Source organism: Marmota monax, unplaced genomic scaffold, assembly GCF_021218885.2.
Source record: "Marmota monax isolate L192 unplaced genomic scaffold, Marmota_monax_Labrador192_F-V1.1 WCK01_AAM20220418_F8-fsc00086, whole genome shotgun sequence".
Taxonomy (NCBI): domain Eukaryota; kingdom Metazoa; phylum Chordata; class Mammalia; order Rodentia; family Sciuridae; genus Marmota; species Marmota monax.
The window spans coordinates 7,653,286-7,675,126 of record NW_026693086.1 but is presented as its reverse complement, the minus strand read 5'-3'; the positions used below and the strand labels follow the sequence as shown (position 1 = coordinate 7,675,126).

The following is a 21,841-nucleotide window of genomic DNA, read 5'->3' as shown; positions in this document are numbered from 1 at the left end:
CGGGGACTGCAGCTGCTGAAATCCTTTTCCCTCACACTCGCCAGGAACACCCTGGTCCCCTTCTCTCGGGGACTCCTCGGACCCTCGCTGTGAGCCATCCCAACAAACCGCGGAACCTGAGGAGCAGGATTATCGCTGGCGAAGGGCACAGGTGACAACCCTGCCTGGCGACTGGGAGGCAGGAAGCAGCCCAGGACAGCCTGGACCGTGGGCACCTGCTTTCCTTCCCATCTTCCCTCTGTGCTTCAGCCCATCCTCTCTTGCTCACCCACAATCTGCCATGGGCGGAAGGGCCACTGGAAGCCAGGCCACGGAAGCAGGTCCACTGAGGCCTGCCCACAGAGGCCCGCCCACGGAGGCTGATCCATGGAGGCCTGTCCCTGAAATCTCTCCTAGCTCCTGCCTGCTGTCCCTGAAGGACTGGACGCCCGTGGAAGCCTCTTTATAAATCAACTGCATACTGGTCAGGAGTGCGCAAAACCCTCGCATCCCCAGCAGTCCCTAGTCCCAGGGCAGGGACCACGTGGGGACCAAGGCAGGTGCCCTGGCTCAGGTCTCCTCGACCATCAGGACAAGGGCACGTGGCTTCCCTGATGCTCTCCTCTCCCCAGCAATCCCTGCCCTGGACTAGGGCACCGAGATGGACCAGGCAGGGCAGAGAGCAGGCAGCCCTTCCCACACGCCGACCCGCCATGAGATGGTCCTGATCCTCGGAAGGGCCCAAGGGTCCATCTCACCGAGAGCCACTGCGTGACCCGCTGCGGCCGCTGCGCAGCCCGGGACAGTAGAAATGGGAAAGCGACCGGGAGGCCTCGCTGCAGGCCTCGGCACTCCTGTCCCCCTGCAGTTTCCTCGAGGGCTTGCGGGGGTCCTTCTGCAACTCGGTGGCACACGCGCCGATCCCGACTCCTGCCGGCAACAGGAGACCGCTGGGAAGGCAAACAGCCTCCTGGGCCTCGACCCGCTGCAGGCTAAGGGCTGGGGTGATCTCTCCACACACCGGGGCTGCCTCGGACCTCCGGCAGCCCCACCTCTCTGTCCCAGGGTCCAGATGCTCGAGCAGGAGGGCAGCTCCGAGTTCTGGTTCCCCGGGGTAAACCCGCCGACCGTCCTCAAGGCCCAGGTGCTTGAAGGAGGAAGAGTCTTAATACCATGCCCCTGATGCCCGGAGCAGTGGTGCACGACTGTGATCCCAGTGGCTCAGGAGGCTGAGGCAGGAGGATCTGAAGTTCAAAGCCAGCCTCAGCAACTTAGCCAAGCCCACAGCAACTTAGCGAGGACCTGCCTCTAATAAAAAAAAAAAAAAAAATAGAAAGGGCTGGGGATGTGGCTCAGGAGTTAAGCTCTCCTGGGTTCAATGGCCAGTGCCAAAAATCAAATCCAAAACCAAAATCCATACCCCAGGCCGATGAAAACTCACCAGATTCAGCCTACCCCAGAAATCAATAAAGGCATACTTCCCCTGTTCAGGGGGCAACCTGGCCCCCTGGAACAGTGCAGACCCCTTGGCTGAAGCCCTGTCAGAGCAAGGCCTGTGTCACTTGACCAAGTCAGTGTCCTTCAGTGTCAGAGGATGCTTGCCCAAAACACTAACTGACAAAACACAGCTAAGCCACTTTGGTCAGCACAGAAACAGCCATTTATATCTTCTTCAGGTCCCTGGGCTGCAGCTTGGGGGCCTGGAGAACCAGAGGAGGTGCTCAGGCCTCTGTGGAAAGGGCTGCTGTCGGAAACACCCACAGCCCAGGGGCTGCCCATCTGGCACCCACACTCCTTCCCTGGCAAAGCCTGAAGAGATCCTCCGTAGGAAGAAGTGTAAGATGGTCCTGGGAAGGCAAGAGCCAACCACGTCCAGCAAGCAGGCTTGTTGATGAAGTGTTTTCTCTCATTGTGCCTCAATCCTTTGCCTCCATGATGGCAGGGAACTGAACCTTATAGGGTCACAGCACCATGCAGCAAAGCCCCTCTCCAGACTCTGGCTCCTCACCCAGGCCTCCTCCGACTCCAGGACTGCAAGATATAAACATCTGCTCTTTATTTAAAAAAAAAAAAAAAAAAATTGAAGGAAAGCATGGCACACGATTCCTGCCTGCAATCCCAGCTACTCAGGTACTCAGGAGACTGAGGCAGGAGGATTGCAGGTTGGAGGCCAGCCTGGGCAACTTAGTGAGTGCCTGTCTCAATTTTTATTTATTTCTTTAAAGAAAGGGGTGTGGATGTAGTTCAATCCCCCGAACTGCAAAAATTAAAGAATACAATAAAACTGTAGGTTACCCAGTTTGTATCCGCAGATTGGTCACAAAGTGTTCTGTGTTGAGTGTGAGCACAGAGAAAAGCAAATCGCTGTTCCTGCGAAGTGAAGCATCTAGAACAGCCAGGTCTACGGACACCACGGGTAGGCGAGAGCCTGCTTAGGGCGCGAAGCGGGACCAGCACCCTGGGAAAGCGTCCTGGACCGCCGCAGTGCGGACCGCCCATCCGCACACTTGAGCTGGGTGCCTTTTATGGTGTGTGCATTACAAAGTTGCTCAAAAGCAAACGTGCGAGCGCTTCCTTTGCCAAACTGGGCAGGAGTGAAGAAATTCTCAGCAACCGGTCGGTTGACATTCCAGAGTCCTCACCCCCTGGGGGACAGGGGTTGTCGCCAAGGGCCAGAGCGGGAGCCCTCCGGAAGGAGCAGGACGGGCGCGGGGGAGGTGGGGCAGCGGGTCCAGAGCCCCTGCTGGTGGGCTAGGCCGCGGTCTGCGCGGTGGGCTCTGCGGAAATCCAGAATGACCTGGACGAAAAGCGTGACCTGCGGGACGGTGAGGAAGCCGGTGCTGCTTGCCCGACGAGGCGCTGACTCGGACTTCATCAGAGTCTTCGCTTTGGTGCAGGAAGACGGAACAGCAGGGAGAGACCCGCAGGCCGCTGTCCAGCTGTAGAGAGACTCGAGACCTGCTGGCCGCGTTCTGAAAACGCAACACCACGTCCCTCCGGGGCCGACCGGGAGGTACGAATCACAGTTGATTACTGTCGCTCCTTGTTAACCACATTTAATAACAACACGTTATTTCAAAGCTACGAAATAGAAAATTTAAAATATGCTCGCTGTCAAAAAGATGCGAAGTGATGGACATGTTAATTAGCTTAATATAATTATTCCATGATGTGCACAAATCCCAACATCACATTGGTGCCCACAAAATATATGACTCTTACATTCAATTAAAAATTTAAATTTACATGATCTCTTAGAAAAAAAAATCCCCCAAAGCATCAATGAGAAGTCCCTGCCCTGGCCGGCTGAAAGTGCTGGGTCTTGCGGTCATTTCAAGGCGGTGCCCCAACGGCCCCTGCAGGGGCATTTTCTGCTGGGCGCCCCTCACCACCAGGGGGCGTGTTCTGTCATTTTCAGTTCCCCTGGTCGGAAGGTGTTTTGGATGTAGATACTTCCAGGACCCTTTCATGGGGCAAAGAGAAGGGCCATATTTTAGTGTATTCTGCAGACCCCTTAGCAGAGTCTGCTCATGGGGGCTATTGTCCCTATTGTCACCTGGCAGCTGGAGTCCTGTGGGCGCCCCACACGCAGATGGCCTTTATGGCTCAGTGCTCCTGCCATTGTGGTTCCAGAACCAGTAGGAACATTGACTGCGGAGACTCACAGTCAGCCCAGCACCACACAGCCAGGACCCCAGTTCCAGCTCAGGCTCCCAGTGCAATGGGCTGCCCAAAGGGAGGCTCCCTCTATGGGGGGGGAGAGGACAGAAGAGCTGGCCTCTGAGCCTCACTAGGAAGGATGACCAGGAGATGGGGAAAGAATTCAGGGCTTCAGAGACCACCTGGGCAGCTATTTCTGGGACCAAGAAGAAGTATGACCAGTGGCCAGAGAGGTAAGGTGGGTGCACAGAAAAGGCGTTTAAGACAGACTCAAAGTCAAAAAGGGCCTTTCACAGTGGCCACGCCTGTAATCCCAGAGGCTTGGGAGGCTGAGGCAGGAGGATCACAAGTTCAAAGTCAGCCTCAGCAACTTTAGCAAGACCCTGTTCAGAAATAGAATATAAAAAGGGCTGGGGATGTGGTTCAGTGGTTAAGTGCCCCTGGTTTCAATCTCTGGTACCAAAAAAAAAAAAAAAAAAAAAAATCAATAAGTATGGTGAGTCTATGTTTCAAATATATAATAATGACAAATAAAACTCAAAAGAAAACGACCAACAGGGTCTAGCCATGATAAGTAAGTGAAATCTCTGTGGCGCAGAAGCCAGCAGCAGTGGGAGAGGAGTTGCTGGGGCCTGCACTGTGCCCAGAGGGCACCAGGGAGACATGTCCTCTCTGTAGGGTGGTTGGAAGTGAAGGGCCCCCTGCACAAGGCCCCACAGAGAGCGCCGTGGCTTGCATCTGGAGCCCCAGAAGCTGCCGTGATAGTGGGGCAGCCATGCTTGGAGAAGGGGAGGCTGGACATCCTCAGTGGATCAGCCCATCTGACGCATTCCTAATCTGAATGGGTGGACAGCTGGTGGCACTAGGTGGATGGGTGTGTCACAGGGATGTGGTCTTGGGAACCCTGTCCCACCCAGGTCCTTCCCATCTCTCTCTCTGCTGCCTGGCCTTCCTGAGCAAGCAGCCTGCCCCACCATGTCCTCTGCCATGTTCTGCAGGGGAGTCCACCAACCATGGACTGAACCTCTGAAACCGTGAGCCAAAATAAATCTTTCCTCCTCTAAGTTGCTCTTGCCAAATATTTTGGTCACAGCAATGAAAGGCTAACTGAGAGTGCTCTTAGCAACGGCAGTGAAGGGGCATGCACCCCTGGGACCCTAGCTCCATTCCAAGGACATCGCTGGAGAAATCTCACTCATGAGCTGGACAGGAATGTACATCTCAGCTTTGATCACACAAGTGCCAACTGCAGACAACCTAAAAGGTCAGCAGGGAAAGGGTGAAATAAATTGTGCTACACTCACACAATGGAACATTCTCTGTGGTGAACAGGGTGATCTACAGCCCCGCGAAGCCACATGCAGAGATCTGGATAAAGCCTGACATGGTCATGCCTGGCTTCTGTGGCAGGAAGCGGGTGTGGGGGACTGGATATTAGCAGGACCTCAGAAACATGCCCAGACAGGTCAACCTGAAGGCGCTGTGCATCAGGAAGGTGACTTAGCAGTTGCTAAGTCACATACCCCAAGTCAGGTAAGAGCCTTATCCTCGTACCCTCCTCCTTAAAATTCCCTTTGCCTTTCTCCTACCCGGGGGTAGGTCTGGAGCTCCTCAGCCCTGTGTTCAGTTGTCTAGCTGCTAGCAAAAATCAGACAGTGAGTATTACCGGAGTCCTAGGCCAGAGGCCTGGCCTGGGGGACCCAACAAATCAGGTCTGACCATCACCCCCAAAACGAAACAGAGGGTCCTGGTGAAGCCTAAAGGAACTTCAGTCAGTGCCGTTGCCCTGACTGAAGACCAGGGGGGTTGGGGGGACTCTGAGGTTTTAGAGAGGGGATGGGGCTAGGGTGGGGTTTGCTCAGCTGGAGGACTCTCACTGCTGCCCACCACAGATCTAATCCCATCTGAGCACCCAGGCAGGGCCTGTCCAGGACCAGAAGCTGCTGCTGCTGCCCAAGTTGGGGGGCTCTCTGGAATCCAAGGGGACCCAGAGCCCAAGAGCTGGATGCAAAATGGAGGCAGAGCCGCCAGGACTCTAGTTCTGCTCTTAGCTCCCTGAGGACAGCTGCAGGGCAGGCCGACAGGAGGAGTCCAGTCTTGTCGCAGGCGCTTCAGGGCAGGAATTTCAGGAAGACAGAGAGGACACATCTCCTTTCCAGTGGCTGCCAAGGGGAGCAGTATGATGGGCTCAAAAATCTCATCTGAGCACAGTGCGGACTTTCGCAAGAATGCTCCACCCCTGAGCCACTGGCCAGTACCACAGTGGACCCGAGAGCCTCAGGCCTAGACCGGCAAAGACCAATGTACCCACCCTGCAGGGCCAGGGATCCCCGCATGGGCTGCAGCTGGTGCTCCTCCCTGCTGCTGCCTGAGGAGCAATTCAGCCCGCTGCGGGCTCATGGCCCAGGGGTTTTGGCTGCCAGGGGCCCGACCTCCCCAGTCCGGCCCAGTGTTCTCCCTTCTGTATTCATAAACCTGCAAGTCTTTTTATTTATCTTTAAATTTTGCGACAGGGCCTTGCTAGGTTGCTGAGGCTGGCCTTGAACTTTCCAGCCTCCTGCCTCCCCAGGCAGGCTGAGTTGTGGAATTGAAGCATTCATGAATGTCCTGTCCAGAATGGAGTCTCCTTCTGGGATTTGTGGAAATAGGAGACTGACACATACCATTTTGCAGTGGATCTAAAATGTGTGCTGCATGAAAGAGCTAGACACCCAGGATTTATCATGTAAGGCTCCAGAAGAGCGGAATCAACAGTGATAAGAAGGAGTCAGTGGTTGCCCAGGTCAACAGTGGGAGGCAAATGGACTGGGAAGTGCCAGGAGAGAACTGGACTGTGAGCCTGGAGTGGACAGTGGGTGCTCAGGTGTGCACATTTACCAAGTCACCTTGGTACCTTAGGATGAGTGCATTTTACATATGTAAACTAGACCTCCATCAAATTTATCTTAAACAATAAAAAGCCCTTGGGAGTATTTCTACAAAGAGGAGAAGATCTTTTAAGACAGACTTTAGAAGTTATTCTTAGATCTTGTAAAAATAACCTTTAATATCTAAAGTTTCTGTTATTCTAATTGCTTGTTGTACTCGATAATTATTGTCCAGGTATCAATGTTAAAATACCAATTGACATCATCCTGCACCAGCCTACGGCAAACACAGCAATTTGGGAAGCTGAAGCAGGAGGATTTCAAGTTTGAGAAGAGCTGCCCCAATTTGGTGAGCCCTGTTTAAAAAAAAAAATTAAAAAGGGTTGAGGGTGTAACACAACATAGAGCTTCCCTACGTTCAATCCCTTGTATGAAAATAATAATAATAATAAGTAAAACAAGCAAACAAAAAAACACTGTCCACCCAGAGGATGAAAATTGGCAGTTCCTTTCCCCTATGCACGTATGATTGTGAGTTAAAGCCCACAACTCTGTTGGTTCCCTTTGTAAACACGGGTCTGAGAGTGTTGGAGGGGCACCATGGATTTTGAGCTCCTCACCAGCTCTGTGGTGTCAGCCAATTTACAGGCCACCTGGGTCTGGGTTAGCATGCTTGGAGAGTGGGAGTAACAACAGTAACCTCCTAGTGAGGCTGCGGCAGGGGGCTGGTGTGCTGGGTTACAACTCCCTCCTCTCTACTGCGGGTTCAGTGCGCTGGCTGGAAGGGACCCCAGGGAGGCTGGGTTTCTTTTTTTTTCTTTTTTCTTTCTTTTTTTTTTTTTAGAATTTCAATATTTATATTTTAGTTTTTGGCGGACACAACATCTTTGTTTGTATGTGGTGCTGAGGATCGAACCTGGGCCGCACGCATGCCAGGCGAGCGCGCTACCGCTTGAGCCACATCCCCAGCCCTGGGAGGCTGGGTTTCAACAGGTGCTTCCAGGATCACCAGACAGGAGAAAGGGATGCCAGAGCCAGGGCTCCTCTTAGGACTTTCTGCTATTTACGTATCATTGGTCAAAATGGTCATACGGCCACCCTGATCTCAAAAAGCGAAAGCATGCAATACTACCTTGGGCCTAAATGGGAAGAAAGTAAATACTTGGTGAACAGCACTAGCCTGGTTAGCAATTATAATTCAATTTTAAAAGTGGGTAGAGGAACCAATTAAAAAAAAAATTTAGGCTGTGGCTGTGGCTCTGCAGTAGCACACTTACCTGGCATGTGTGAGGCACTGGGTTTGATTCTCAGCACCACATAAAAATAAATAAATAAAACAAAGGTCTTTCAACAACTAAAAAAATTTAAAAAATAAAAATGAAAAATGGAGAAAGAAATGGATTTGAATTTTTAAAAAATGTTTATTTTTTAGTTGTACACAATAGTTTTATTTTGTTTATTCATTTTTATGTGGTGCTGAGGATGGAACCCAGGGCCTTGCATGTGCCAGGTGAGCACTCTACCACTGAGCCACAACCCCATTCATGGATTTGAATTTTAAGAATCACAGAATTGCAAAATAGGCTCACTGATCTGGGGAAATTTCACAGAGGGCATGGGAAGGCCATTGGAGAGACAAGTGGAGTGGCGTTGTTATGTCTGGGTGTCCACTTGGGGTCCAGGTTCTTGGGGATGTGAAAAAAGAATTGAGCAAGACACACAGAAGGAATAAGCCAAGTGCACTTCATGGAGGGGAAGGCGGAAGTAGCACTCCATAAGGCAGGTACAGCGGCCCACAGGGGCTCATGGCCCCAGGTCCAGAAACCCTGGTCTTATATGCTCTTTTCCCTGTGAGGACAGAATTGAAGACCTTATCCCATCTGCTCCCACTGGTTACCTTGTGATGCCTGATTACAAGTGTCCGGTTTCTGAATACCCAACCTGTGGCAGGAAGTGTCACAACCATAGGACTTGTAAACAGGGACATGACTCACCTCCAGCTTGTACCCTGCCTCTGCCATCTTGGAGTCCTGCTTCAGTATCTGGGATTTATCTTTACTGAGCCAGATGGAGGGTCTGGGGTCAGTGGTCGGTATCTGGGAAAGGATTTGTCTAGGGAAGGATCAATGCTTTGGCCTCTTCCCAGAGACTGTCATTTCAGACTCGATGGATATCTCCTCCTGGGGACCTGTCTTGTCACTGGGGAAGATTGTACTAGGAAAGGATCAATGTATTGCCTTCTGCCTCATTCCCTGTCCCTGGGCCATACTGGTTGGATTTTGTCATTTTCCATATCCAACACATAAATAAAAGCACATTCTGAAAACAAATTTAGTAAGTAAGTACCTATTAATTGGACTGACAGCACTCTGTAAGAACTCAGGCCTGGAAAAAGACAGGCCTGGAGGTGAAGGTTGGGGAGTTCATGGGTTTTTGGATTTAAAGCCACAGTCCCTCTTTCCTTCCCTTTGGGTTCTTTCTACCTGTCCTGTTTCTTCTACCCTATTTCGGCTTAGTGGTTGAACACTTGCTTGGCATGCCAGACGCCCTGGGTTTATCCCCAGAAAACTGTATTTATTTTGCCTCATATTCCGCTTATTTCACATTGCAAGCATTCGGGGACTGTTCATCCTTTGTCGGCTTCTACATTTTCACTCTCCTGGGAACTGCACTTTCAGCATCAAAGTCCAGCATCAGAAGGCTGCTGTGGTGACCTGAAGTCAGAACAAACACACGGAAACCTTGTGCAATTGGGCCGGCTGGGTCCAGGCCCCCGGGGGGAGGGCAATGATCTCCCGCCTGCTGGATTCGGCCCCAGGTTGGGCCAGGACCCCGCGTTGGGTCCCGGCCCAGGAGTTGGGCAGTGACCTTGCCTAGGGTCCCTGCTCCGAGGAGGGCGGTGACCTCGCAGACACAAGCCTGGGATTGGGCAGCGTCCTTGCAGGCACCCGGCCTTCCGCGGGGGGCGCCGGGGAGCTGCCTCCGCCCCGGGCGCGCGCCCCAGACCCGCACGCGCGGGCGGCCTCGCGGGGCCACGTGACGCCCTGGTCTGGCAGACGGTGGGCGCCGCGGAGCCATGGGCCGGAGGGTGGCGGGCGCTTGGGCGCTGGGCCCGCTGCTCTGGGGCTGCGCGCTGGCGCTGCGGGGCGGGATGCTATACCCGCGCGAGAGCCCGTCGCGCGAGCGCAAGGACCTGGACGGGCTCTGGAGCTTCCGCGCCGACCTCTCCGACGGCCGGCGCCTGGGCTTTCAGCAGCAGTGGTACCGGCGGCCGCTGCGCGAGGTGCGCGCTGCACCGCGGGGCCGCGGCCGGGCGCGGGGTCTGCGGGCCGGGGGCCGCGGCGGCGCAGGGCGGGCGGGCTCGCCCCAGCGGCGGGCGTTGCCGAGCGGTGTCCGCGGCTCAGAGCGCAGCGGGGCACCGCAGGGGCCAGCCTGGACTTCTGGGGCCACCTTGGCCCAGGCAAGAGGGACCGTGGCTTCCAGCGCTCAGGGAGAGTACCGGTGCTGCCCCCCCCCCCCCCGGACTCCTGCCCAGCTCCCCGGCCGCGTGCGGGTGCGCCCGCGCCTTCCTCTCCCTTTCCCACTTCGCTCAGCAGAGGAGGAAGTGAGGAGCCGGCCTGCCGCCAGCATTACCGACCCGGGCTTCCTCAGCCCAGGGGCCCGGCCCTGCCAGCCTTCCTCTCTTGTCAGCCGGTCATCTGCCTCTGAGTCAGGGGGTGGCCCTTCCTGCCCCTGGCCTAGCTGACCCCTGGCTCACCCTGATCCATGGAGATCTTGGCCCTGGTGCTCTCTGCCCTGAGGAAGCTCTTCTGACCACCACGGTCTCCCCACAAACCATACTGGCATTGCTGAGGCCAGCAAGTGATCCATCTGTTCATAGTCCCTATTGTGTGTCAGAGCTGTGCCAGGTGTTGGGGAGTGTGGCAGTGCAGGACGGTGGGCCTAGGGCCTAGGGGACTGGACCTGACCTGACTCTTCTCTCCCAGTCGGGGCCCACCCTGGACATGCCAGTCCCCTCCAGCTTCAACGACGTGGGCCAAGATGCACAGCTTCGGAGCTTTGTTGGCTGGGTGTGGTACGAACGGGAGGCAGTCCTGCCTCAGCGGTGGACCCAAGACCTGGGCACAAGAGTGGTGCTGAGGATTGGCAGCGCCCACTACTATGCCATTGTGGTCAGTGCAAGGGGCAGCAGGCAGGGGGTGGGCAGTCATGCTGCTGAGCATGCCTGGGGTTGCCTGGCTCCCAACTGTCACCTGATAGCCCACCGTCTGGGTGGAACAGTAGGGGGACATTCATGCCCCAGTATGGGGTCTGAGCTGCAGGTGGGACACATTGCCTAATCTCCTTTGGCTCTCCCCTCCTCCCACCAGGCTGGTGTGGCAGGGGGCTACTGGCAGGCCCCTTGGCCCCTACATGTGGGTCCTTATGTGAGGGAGAACCTGAGACTGCAGGGACCCCTCTTTAAGCTCTGGCCTGGTGGCCCTCCTTGTGTCTGCAGTGGGTGAACGGGGTCCATGTGGCAGAGCATGAGGGGGGCCACCTCCCCTTCGAGGCTGACATCAGCAAGCTGGTGCAGAGTGGGCCCCTGTCCTCTTGCCGCATTACCATCGCCATCAACAACACACTCACCCCCCACACCCTGCCGCCAGGGACCATCCTCTACAAGACCGATACCTCCAAGTGAGCAGCAGCCTGTCCCCTGGTCCCCTCCCACCTGCCCAGAGGTCTTCCTGCTGGGAACAGGGTGGCTTTTGCAGAATTAAGGCCTTAGATCTGGGGAGGCGAGGGAGATGTGAGTTGAGGTCAGAGGATCCAGAGCAAGGACACATGATCACTGTCCCCCACCTAGGTATCCTAAGGGCTACTTTGTCCAGGACATAAACTTTGACTTCTTCAACTATGCGGGACTGCATCGGTCTGTGACTCTCTACACGACGCCTACCACCTACATCGACGACATCACGGTCACCACTGGAGTGGACCAAGACACTGGTGAGGGCTCGTGTCAGCCTCTGCCCTCAGCTGGGCCTAGAGAGGCTTTATTCGCTGTTTGGAAAGATCCTAGGAAAAGGGCTCTCAACCCCCACAAGCTCCAATCTACTCAGAAGCTGAAATGGGAACCATCAAGGCCTTGAGAAATCACCTGGTTGACCTCACTTTGAGGACAGGAGGCTCAGGGAGAGGTGGGGTCCTGCCTAAAATGGCGTAGCTCAGGATGAGGGTCCTGTGCCCCCCTCTCCTCTCGCGCACACTGAGCTCTATTGAGAATCTCTGGCGCCCCCCCCCCCTCTGCCGGCCAGGTGGTGGCTGCAGGGTGTGTGATTAGCCTACCCTCCCTGGCCTGATCTCTTGTTCCCTGCAGGGCTGGTGAATTACCAGATCTTCACCCAGGGCAGTGAACATGTGCAGCTGGACGTGCGTCTTCTGGATGCAGACGGCAGAGTGGTAGCTGATGGCGCAGGGGGCCAGGGCCAGCTGCAGGTGCCTGCAGCCCATCTCTGGTGGCCATACCTGATGCATGAGCACCCTGCCTACCTGTACTCACTGGAGGTAAGGGTGGTTTAGGATTGGTGCTGAAGGAGGCCTTTTGCCCCCATCTGGTGGCCCTGGCTTCAGCAGGCCTAGGACAGGTGGGCGGGCTGGCTTGGTCCCTTGGGCTTTCTTTTTTCATCCCTTGGTGGGGAGGCCCAGCTTTGAAGAGCAGGCCCAAGGGGAAGGGCTGGGGTGATTCTTCTTTGCAAAAAGCAGAACCTCTTACTTTTAGGGGATGTTTCTGCTTGCAGGCCCAAAGGTGGGGCTTGTGGTGTACCAGGGACCTTCCCAATTGGGTGCAGTGGCTCAGGCCTGCAGTCCCAGCTATTCAGGAGGCTGAGGCAGGAGTTTGAGGCCAACCTCAGCAATTTGGCGAGATCCCATCTCAAATAGTAAAAGAGACTGGGGATGTAGCTCAGTGGCAGAGTGCCTGCCCTCAGCCCCTAGTACCACGAAAAAGGGGGCCTTCCTGTAGGGGCCGGTGGGCTCGGCCTGTGCGCTCACCCTGCGCTGTGGTTGCTTGGCCCCCACAGGTGCGCATGACCGCGCAGACCGAGGCCGGGCCAGTGGCCGATTTCTACACCCTCCCTGTCGGGATTCGCACCGTGGCAGTCACAGAGAGCCAGTTCCTCATTAATGGGAAACCCTTCTATTTCCACGGGGTCAACAAACACGAGGATTCAGACGTGAGTTGTGGCCCTGTGCCCTGGGGGGCTGTTTCTGTCACCATCCCCTCCTCCCACCCGCCCCAGTGGCCTGAGGTCCTGGAGGGCAGCTCACCTGGGCCCGGCTGGGGTCCGGTCGCAGTTCTGGCTGTGGCGGGCCAGCCCTGGCTGCGGGCGTCATTCTGCTCTGTGGGGGCGCCCAGGTCCGGGGGAAGGGCTTCGACTGGGCCCTGCTGATGAAGGACTTCAACTTGCTGCGCTGGCTGGGCGCCAACGCCTTCCGCACCAGCCACTACCCTTACGCCGAGGAGGTGATGCAGCTCTGTGACCGCTACGGGATCGTGGTCATCGACGAGTGTCCGGGCGTGGGCATCGTGCTGCCGTGAGTGTGGCCCTCCAGCCCTGCATGCCCGCCCAGCAGCCTGTCCCCGCTGCCGGCCTTGCCAACGCCCTCTTCTGCTCTGCAGCCAGAGCTACGGCAACGCGTCCTTGCAGCACCACCTGCAGGTGATGGAGGAGCTGGTGCGCAGGGACAAGAACCACCCGGCCGTCGTGATGTGGTCTGTGGCCAACGAGCCCACCTCCTCCCTGAAGCCCGCGGGCTACTACTTGAAGTAAGTGCTGCCTCTGCTGGCTGGGCTGGGTCAACTCTGGGCTCCACACACCAGTCGAAGTTTTCAACCTGGTGAGACCCTGTATCTCCCATTCACCCCTGAAGTGTTGTTGGTATCTGTAATTTTAAATTAAAGACATGGCTGGTGACAAAATGAGAGTCACCTATAAAATAGTACTTGAAAGCTGAGTGGTACAGCTCCTGCAATCCCAGCAGCTTGGGAGACTGAGTCAGGAAGATGGTGAGTTAGAGGCCAGTTTTGGCTACTTAGGGAGGCCCTACCTCAAAATAAAAAATTAGGAAAAAAAAAAAAGGCTGGGGGTGTACCTCGAAGGTAGAGCACCCCTAGGTTCAATTGCCCAAACTAAAAAACAAACAAGCAAAAAGCCCACACCAAAAACTCCCCAAACCAACCAACCCCAGGCATAAAAACACTCTCTGCTGCTCTGGTTTCAACTGTAAAGTGGAGTTGGACGTAATAGAGCCAATTAATCTTGGCACACAATGTTCTGATTATTTTGTTTTGGGTACTGGGGATTGAATCTTGGGGTGTTCAACCACTGAGCCACATCCCCAGTCTGATTTTACATTTTATTTTAAGACAGAGTCTCACTAAGTTGCTTAAGGCCTCAGCAATTTGCTGAGGCTGGCTTTGCACTTTCAATCATTTGGCCTCAGCCTCCTGCATAGCTGGGATTACAGGTGTGCGCCACTGTGCCCAACTGTAGGCATACAATGAAACAGGTTTTTCAATGGTGTGTATATGTAACAGGCTAAAGTTACAGGTTCAGGTCATCTAAATTCATGCTCCCTTTCACCAGATGCCCATAGCTCCCGCCCGATCCCCAAGTCACTGCAGAGGACTGTGGCACCTTTGGAGCAGTTTCCCTGAAGTAGAGGACTTGCTGTGGCTGCTGCCTGGGGGCATTCCTCCTTTCTTAGTCCCAGGGCTGTCACTTGTGGCAGGCTGCCCCTTGCTGTAGAGGTGCCAGGCCACAGAAACTCCCCAAGGCAAATGCACCCAGCCCAGGAGTGCTTTGAGCCCAACCCAGCCCGGCTGGCAGGGAGGAGGGGAGGCTGGCTCCTGGACACAGGGATGGAGGCCCAGCCGGGCTTGCAGGCTGTTCCCACGTGTGGGTCTAAGGTGTCCCTGTGGAAACCACAGCTTTCAGAGGGGAAGGGGGGTGTAACGGAAGAGGATGTAAGGAAGGAGGAAAGCAGGCATGGCCAGGGACAGGGCAGCCTGCTCGGGTCCCTCTACCAGGAGCGTCTTCTCCATTCTGCCTGGTCAGCCTGACGCCACACTGTGCCATTTCTTCAGGGAGGCTGCCCCTGATTCTCTAGACCAGACGAGGTCCCCCATGTGCCGCCCTTTCGTGACCCTTGCTGTCACTTGCCCTTTTAGCTTGTCCCTTTGCCTGTGCCTGACTCTGCTCCTAGGACCTCTGCACTTAGCCTGTGAGCCTTGCTGAGCACAGGCACAGGGCAGCGCCCTGACTGTTGTATGGACAAATATCCCATCCTGACACTCCCTTCCTACAACCAAGAGCTTCTCAGGTTCACGATGCTACCCAGCCCAGGGGCAGTGCTGGGCCTGCTGACGCCTGCTCACTTCTGGGGAGGGGGAGTGGTGGCCTCGGGGTACCTGGGCAGGTGGGGCGGAGGGAGAGGTGACTGAGGGCCCTTCCCAGGCTCACAGTCTGTCCTCTGTCCTCCTTGCTCAGAACAGTGATTGCTCACACCAAAGCCTTGGATCCTACCCGGCCTGTGACCTTCGTGACCAACTCCAACTTCGAAGGGGACCTGGGGGTGAGCTGCACACCTTCCTTGCCCCTGTCCTCTGTCTTGGTGTTTGCCAACACCTGTTGCTGCGAGGCTCTGTTAGCATCCCGCCATTTCCACAGATAGTCAAAGAGCGCTTCCTGGCCAGCCAGCATGGCTTCTAAATCCAAAGAGGCTGGGCAAAGGGCCATGTGCTGTGTTCAGTCTGGACTCCATGTCCTCTGCACCCCAGTTAACAAGCTCTAGAAGTCGAGTCAAAGGTCTAGGGTGCTGAGTCCTCCTGACTGTGCACCCGTCACTGTGGGAAGCTTTTCAGAAGTCCAGATGTGATCCTGAGGTTCCCAGGTATCTCAGGGTAGGAACCTGAGTTCTTAAGAAGCTGCGCAGGGCCTGCAGTGACCAAGTGGCTCCCTTCAGATGGGACCTGTGTGATGGGCACTCAGAGCTGCTGGGCCCACTGTTCCGGGCTTGAGTTTGTGTGGGAGCTGTAAACATGGCACAAGGGGAGGCTCTTCACCAGGAACCAGGGGGAGCGTGGAAGCAGGTGCGACAGTAAGAGCAGTAGGAAGGGCCCCCTGGGCGGGGATGGAGAACCCCGGAGCCCCCAGGCCCTTGCTGCCTCTCCAGAACACCACCTCCACAGCAGCACAGGCTGCGTCCTTCAGCCTGGGCAGCAGCGCTTCCTTTATGGTCTGCCATGTGGTGGGGAAGGCTTTGCAGGGCGCCCTGTGCTTAGCCTCCAGGGAGAGCGCCAGACTCCTCTGGTGGAGTCTGGGTCAGAAGAAGGTGGTGCCTGCACCAGCCTCCCCAGCTTCCGCCTGCCGCAGTCTAGGAAGGAAGGGGCTGTGGCCCACGGGAAGGACTGCCTCTTCTACTAGACAGGTGTGTCCCCGTGAGGTTAGGTGCACTAGCTGAGTGCAGAAGCCTTCGCTGTGCAGTGGCCCCCTCCTCCTATCACCAGTTCCCCAGGGAGCCCAGGAGCCACCTTGGGACGCCATGGTGAGCTGGGAGGGAGCTCCGCAGTGTGCCCTCAGCGCATGCACAGCCCTAGGTCCTCGGAGAAGAGCTGCATCCAGTGGGCCTCCAGGGCAAGATGTGGGAGCACCACCTCAGCAGCAGAATCCAGCTGGGTTAGGGCCCTGGACCCCGCTGAGGGTTGGGCCTCTGAGGCCAGCTCAGAGCACCTGCCCAACATGCTCCTGGCCCCACCTGGTCACTTGTGGCCGCCTTTCCTACCTGTGGGGCATCTCCTGCAGCCCCTGGGTGACTTCTCTGACACAACCTGGCTAGTAAACAGGCTTTGTCACTCTGTCCCAGGCGCCTTATGTGGACGTAATCTGTGTGAACAGCTACTACTCCTGGTATCATGATTATGGGCACTTGGAGGTGATACAGCTGCAGCTGCGCACCCAGTTTGAGGGCTGGTACAGGACCTACCACAAGCCCATCATTCAGAGCGAGTATGGTGCAGAGACCATCGCGGGGTTCCATGAGGTGAGCAGAGCCGTGCAGTCCTTCACTCACCTCCACGAGGTGGGCAGAGCCCTTGCAGTCCTTCACTTACCTCCACGGGGTGGGCAGAGTTCTTCACTCACCTCTCCCAGCCTCCCCGCCCTTTGTTTGGACGGGGGGGGGTCCTCCCAACTCTCCAGCACCTGCCCAGCAGGGCAGGTGCTGCCAGTGGTCAGGCCTCTACCTTGCTTGGCCCAAGAGGCAGCCTTCTTTCTGGACAGCCACCCTCCAAATGCCTGTCATCTTGCTGGCTGACCCACCTTGGGTGTCCTGGCGCTGGCTCTTGCTGGCCTGTGGGATGGGATGGAACACTGATTGCCCTTTGCTGTACCCCAGGCTCCCCTGTTCCTGCCTAGGCTGCCCACAGCAGTGCCAGTCATCCGAGTTCCAGGGTCAGCTTGGCTGGCCCCTGTCAGGGGGTCCGCCTTGCCCGCCCAGGCAGGGTTAGCTGTTGATATCCGTCCCAGCTGTAGGCAGCACACTAGTGCTCAGTGCCCATAGGAGTGGGCGAGGTCTTGGGAGAAGACTCACTTCCTCAAAAATTAGCCACTCTGCCTTGTGGGGCGGTTTTCTTATGTGATTCTTTAAAAAAAAACCTCTTCCTTTTCCAGCTGGGGTTTGAACCCAGCAGCACTTACCCCACAGGTTCTGAGTTGCTTATAGCCTTGTTCATCTGCCCCAGCTAGCCTGAGCCTTGTGATCCGCCTGCCTCAGCCTCCCAAGTAGCTGGGATTACAGGCATGGCCACCTGCCTGGCCCTGTGTGGACTCTTGAGTCACAGCCAGTCCATGATCCGCACCCAGTCGTCCTCTGCTGTCACTGTTGAGCTCTGGTTCACTCAGTTGACTCTGCTATCCTGCTCGCAGAGAAGGCCACTCCCACTGACTAGCAGAGCAGGGTAGAGTGCACGGTGTGCAGCTCCTGTCTGAATAGGTTGAGGGGTGACAGACCCTTTGTGACAACAGAGATGTCTCCATCTGTGCTGCCCCAGCAGTAGCTTCCAGGTACACATGAGCTGTGACCGGCAAGGCTGCCTTCACTTGGGGTTAGGGAGCTGTGTGACTGTGCCGCTGCTTTAGACAGTGCAGCTCCACCTCCATGAGCAGGCGCCCGGCACCTTGCCCTGCCCTGCCCTGCCCTCCCCTCAGACTCAGCATTTTTTTCTCCCCCACTTTCATACTAGGGATTGACCCAGAGGCACTTAACCACTGAGCCACAGCCCAGCCATTTATTTATTTTTAAATTTTGAGACAAGGTCTCACAAGTTGCTTAGGGCCTGAGTTGCTGAAGCCTGTTTAGACCTTGTGAAGTCTCGGCTTTGAAATGGACATAGCTTGGCTCCTCTTTCAGCTCCTCTCGCTGGAGCAGAGTCAAACCCAGCAGGGCCTTCTCTTCTGAATGACTGCTGTACCCTGGAGCACCTGAGAGACCCCATCTCCCAGGAGGCTCTTGAGGTGGACACTTGGACTGCCTGCCCCAAGAACATCTTTCCATCATGAGGTCCTGCACCTTGACACATAGGAGCACCTACTAGAGCATTCAGTGAGAGCCTGGAAAGGGCCCCTGGCCCTGTCTGCCAGGCGTGCTGCATACTGCCCAGCCCTGCTCTGCATACCCCTTCCCTGTGCCGACTTGGAGCTTGTTCCCCTTGCAGCGTGCTTGCCTTTCCTGTTTATTGCTCTGTCACCAGTGCCAGTCACACAGGTGGACACTAGGTTAACCGCTGAATGAACGACTGCTTCAGCAGCTGCTGCCCAGGCCAGCTCCAGGTGGAGCTGCAGTGTGTAGAACTGGGGGCACGCTAATTCTCAGACGAGGCTGCTTAAACCCAAGACTTCACTGCAGGGCCATTTGGCTTTCAGATTCGGAAAAACGACAAGGCAAAGCTCAAGTTATGCTTATAAATACAGTAACTACTACTTATGGGTTCGACTCTGGGTTACAGCACACCGTAGCTGAGTCCTGCAGTCACCATGGCCCACTGCAGGGACAGTTATTTTGGTCACTGTCAAGTGGATCTTTATTTTTATCTAATATTTTTGGTTCTGCCAGTTCTGACTCTTCTCTCTCTGCCTTGAATCCCAGGATCCGCCTCTTATGTTCACTGAGGAGTACCAGAAAAGTCTGTTAGAGCAGTATCATTTGGTTCTGGACCAAAAACGCAAAGAATATGTGGTTGGAGAGCTCATCTGGAACTTTGCCGATTTCATGACTAACCAGTGTAAGTGGCCCTGTGACTTGTGCAATGTACCACTTCTCATTTCTTCAGGTTAGCTTTTCAGTTCTGGGCATCTGGTTGTAAAAAGGCTGGAACAAAGGAGTGGGCTTAGTTCACGTGGGCTACACGGAGAACTTGCTAGGAAAATAAGGCCATGCTTAGCAACAGCAACGCAATCAGCACCTGCTCCCAAGTCATCTTAAGAGAGAGTCTATCTTGAGGCAAAAAGGGCCAGCTTCCCCTGCCCGGGTCCAGGGGACTGGATCTAATTTTGGATACACCTGTTATTTCAGAGAAGGGTACAAAGTCCAAGAAACACAATTCAGTCTGTTTTATGTTATCAACTTGCAAAAAGGAGGCTCGCCAAACACAGGTAAGTCCCAATGTACTGAATATGGGTGTCCATCTGCACCTTCTTGAGTCAGGCTGGATGAGCAGCTTCAGTGAGGTTCCAGGCCAGCACTTCCTTTCTTCCATGCCTCCAGATTTCTAGTTTCCTCACTTACTCGACCTTCACATGGCTGGGTGAGCAAGAGGACACGACAATGGGGAAAGTCAGGCCTCTGGTAGGTCCAAGTGTGACTAGAAACCCGAAAGGAAGGGGGACAGACAAGCACACAGGATGAGGTGAGGAATCAGAAAAAGGACCAAGCTGCTTAAGATCCATAGCCCTGGATACAGGGATGGCCCTTCTGTGGTGGGATGCTGTGACCTTGGGCAAGTTGTGTCACCTTTCCATGGGCCTACAAGGCGAGGTAGTTTGACCCTCACCTTATAGATTCCATTTGACATGTCAGCGGTGCCAGGTATTTGCTTATCATGGGAGAATTAATTTTTTAATTGTACGTGGACACAAAAATCTTTATTTATTTTTATGTGGTACCAGGGATTGAACCCAGTGCCTCAGGCATGCTAGGCAAGCTCTCCACCACTGAGCCACAACCCCAGCCCCAGAAATGGTCTTTTTTGACACGGGATCTCACTATGCTACCTAGCCTGGTCTTTGGCTCCTGAGGTCAGAGCCCTCTTCCCTCAGCCTTCCCAGTAGCTGGTCACCAGGTGCACACCTGGAGCACTCGTCCACTGGTGGAGCCACATTGCAGGTCCTGTTGCTCTACATCCCAGTCCCCTGGGAGAGCTGCCTCTGCAGGAGGCCCAGGCCTTGCCGGGCACCCATGTTTAAATCCCCCCAACAGACCTGTGATATGGGAGGGCAGTGGTGTTTAAATGCTCTGGCCTAGAAGGTGTTGCTCCATACTCTTCAGAACAAGCAACCGCCACTCCGGACACTCAATTTTTGTGGCTGGCTTGATTGCAGTTTGGTTCTCAGGTTGTCCCATCAGTCACCTCAAGTGCTTTCTGCCTTGTTTTTTAGCACCGCAGAGACCAGTGGGGAATAGAAAGGGCATCTTCACCCGGCAGCGACAGCCCAAGAGTGCAGCCTTCCTTTTGCGGGAGAGATACTGGAAACTTGCCAATGAAACCAGGTACCACCCTTCGGTGGCGAAGTCACAGTGCTTGGGAAACAGCCCATTCACTTTGTAAAGCCAGAGAGCTACCTCCAGGACACCCACCACTGTGCACCTGAGGAAGGGCGACTTCCACACCCACAGAACAAGTGCCTCTTGCCGTGTTGATGGCACCAGTTTCTGGTCTGGACTCTGGCGACCTGCTAGAAGGGGATGATGTCAGAGACAAAATAAAGCTTTTCTAGAGTGGGAAGAGTTTGCATCAGTGGCCCCTCACACAAGGGTCTGTCCTTCAAAGATAGGTGGTGTCCTGCGTGTCAGTTCTTCCTTGGCCTTCGCTGCGCAGGACAGGTAGAGAACCATGGCTTCAACACTTCACAGACGGAGTCCCCATCACAGGGCTGCCTGTGCTCGTGGGCCCAACAGCCCAGGGGAGTAGACCCCCACGAGAGGAGGCCCACGGGCACTGGCGGGCGTACAGAGGCACTGCGCTGGCATCGACACACCCACATGCCACTTCCAGTCGCCTGGCAAATGAGCATCAGAGAGGCTTACGTGTGGACACATGTTGCTAGTGCTTGTTCGAGCTTTGGCAAGCCCAGTCCAACAGACAGGCTCCCTCACAGCCAGTGCCACTGTCTGCAGTGACACCTCTGGGCCAGCTGTGTCTGTAAATGGCACTCCAGGTGGACTCCTCCACCTACCTGCCTTCTGCAGAACAGAGGCCTTCCTCAGGGAATTTCCTATCCTCCCCTTACAAGGGTCCAGTGAGGCAAATAAAGTGCGTTATACCTGAGATTTGAGTTTGCATCAGTCCTGGTTTGGAAAATGATTCCTTTTGGTGTCAGTCAAATGGCAGACAGTGAAGCCACACAGTTCTGGATGCAGAGCTGGACTCGCTTCTCTCGCAGTTGCCTTTTCAGCCTGTTTTCCAAGCTCCGTGGAAGAGACAGCAAAACGAATTCAGCCTGGCTGTACCAGGTATCTGCAGACCACTTTTTAAAAACAGCTTAAGTACCAAGTCAGAAATTCACGTCACCACTGAACGTAAGATCTTCAAAGGAATCAAGTTTTGTGTTCCAGTTTAATGCCAAAGAATATATAAAGTTCCTTTAGTTGGCAAACATTAAAGGAAATTAAACATAACAGGCACATAAATGTTTTACAAATTAGGGACAGGGTCCAATTCTTGGGCCCTCATGGTCTAGCACATGATAGGTCTGTTCTTTCAAATGGATTTGTTATCTTGTAGGTGTTCCCTCTTCAGAGGACTGTCAGATGGAGCATCTGGGTGAGCTCCAGGAAAACCATGTACAACATCTGCTTAAGCATCCTACATCAGTAGAACTCTAAGCAGCCAGCACCTTTGGTCATTAATTCTTGAGAGCCACATACAGCACAAACCCACAGGAATCCTAAGACCTAGAGTCCATGGGAAATTGATATCAGATCAGTGTACCTGTAGAGATGAGGTCACATGCAGCATCACTTCAAGCACACTTTAAAGGTTCCTACTGAGTCTAAAAAAAGATTTCATTCAGGGG

The 21,841-nt window shown here is 54.9% G+C and overlaps 1 protein-coding gene across 5 annotated transcripts; it reads left to right on the top strand.

Annotated features, from left to right (window-relative positions):
- Positions 1–2,847: 2,847 nt before the first annotated feature.
- Positions 2,848–21,093, top strand: Gusb (glucuronidase beta). 5 transcript variants are annotated; one of them, XM_058582680.1, is made up of 13 exons: positions 2,848–2,992; positions 6,742–6,855; positions 10,493–10,678; positions 11,005–11,186; positions 11,356–11,498; positions 11,869–12,056; positions 12,572–12,724; positions 12,907–13,085; positions 13,171–13,317; positions 15,041–15,125; positions 16,416–16,592; positions 18,696–18,831; positions 20,204–21,093. In XM_058582680.1, the coding sequence occupies exons 2-13, from the start codon at positions 6,748–6,750 to the stop codon at positions 20,371–20,373; spliced, it is 1,854 nt and encodes a 617-aa protein (XP_058438663.1). In that variant the 5' UTR covers positions 2,848–2,992; positions 6,742–6,747; the 3' UTR covers positions 20,374–21,093. The 5 variants fall into 5 exon arrangements, with proteins under 5 accessions (XP_058438663.1, XP_058438662.1, XP_058438661.1 ...); XM_058582679.1 differs by lacking the exon at positions 2,848–2,992 and adding an exon at positions 4,972–5,172; XM_058582678.1 differs by lacking the exon at positions 2,848–2,992 and adding an exon at positions 6,425–6,502.
- Positions 21,094–21,841: the final 748 nt, after the last annotated feature.

Bases quoted from the DNA above. Each gene is read 5' to 3' on its own strand.
- Gusb (XM_046454365.2), top strand. From the start codon at position 9,583: ATGGGCCGGAGGGTGGCGGGCGCTTGGGCGCTGGGCCCGCTGCTCTGG. The intron at 10,679-11,004 runs GTCAGTGCAAGG...TTGTGTCTGCAG, and splicing joins CCCACTACTATGCCATTGTG to TGGGTGAACGGGGTCCATGT. The intron at 11,187-11,355 runs GTGAGCAGCAGC...TCCCCCACCTAG, and splicing joins TACAAGACCGATACCTCCAA to GTATCCTAAGGGCTACTTTG.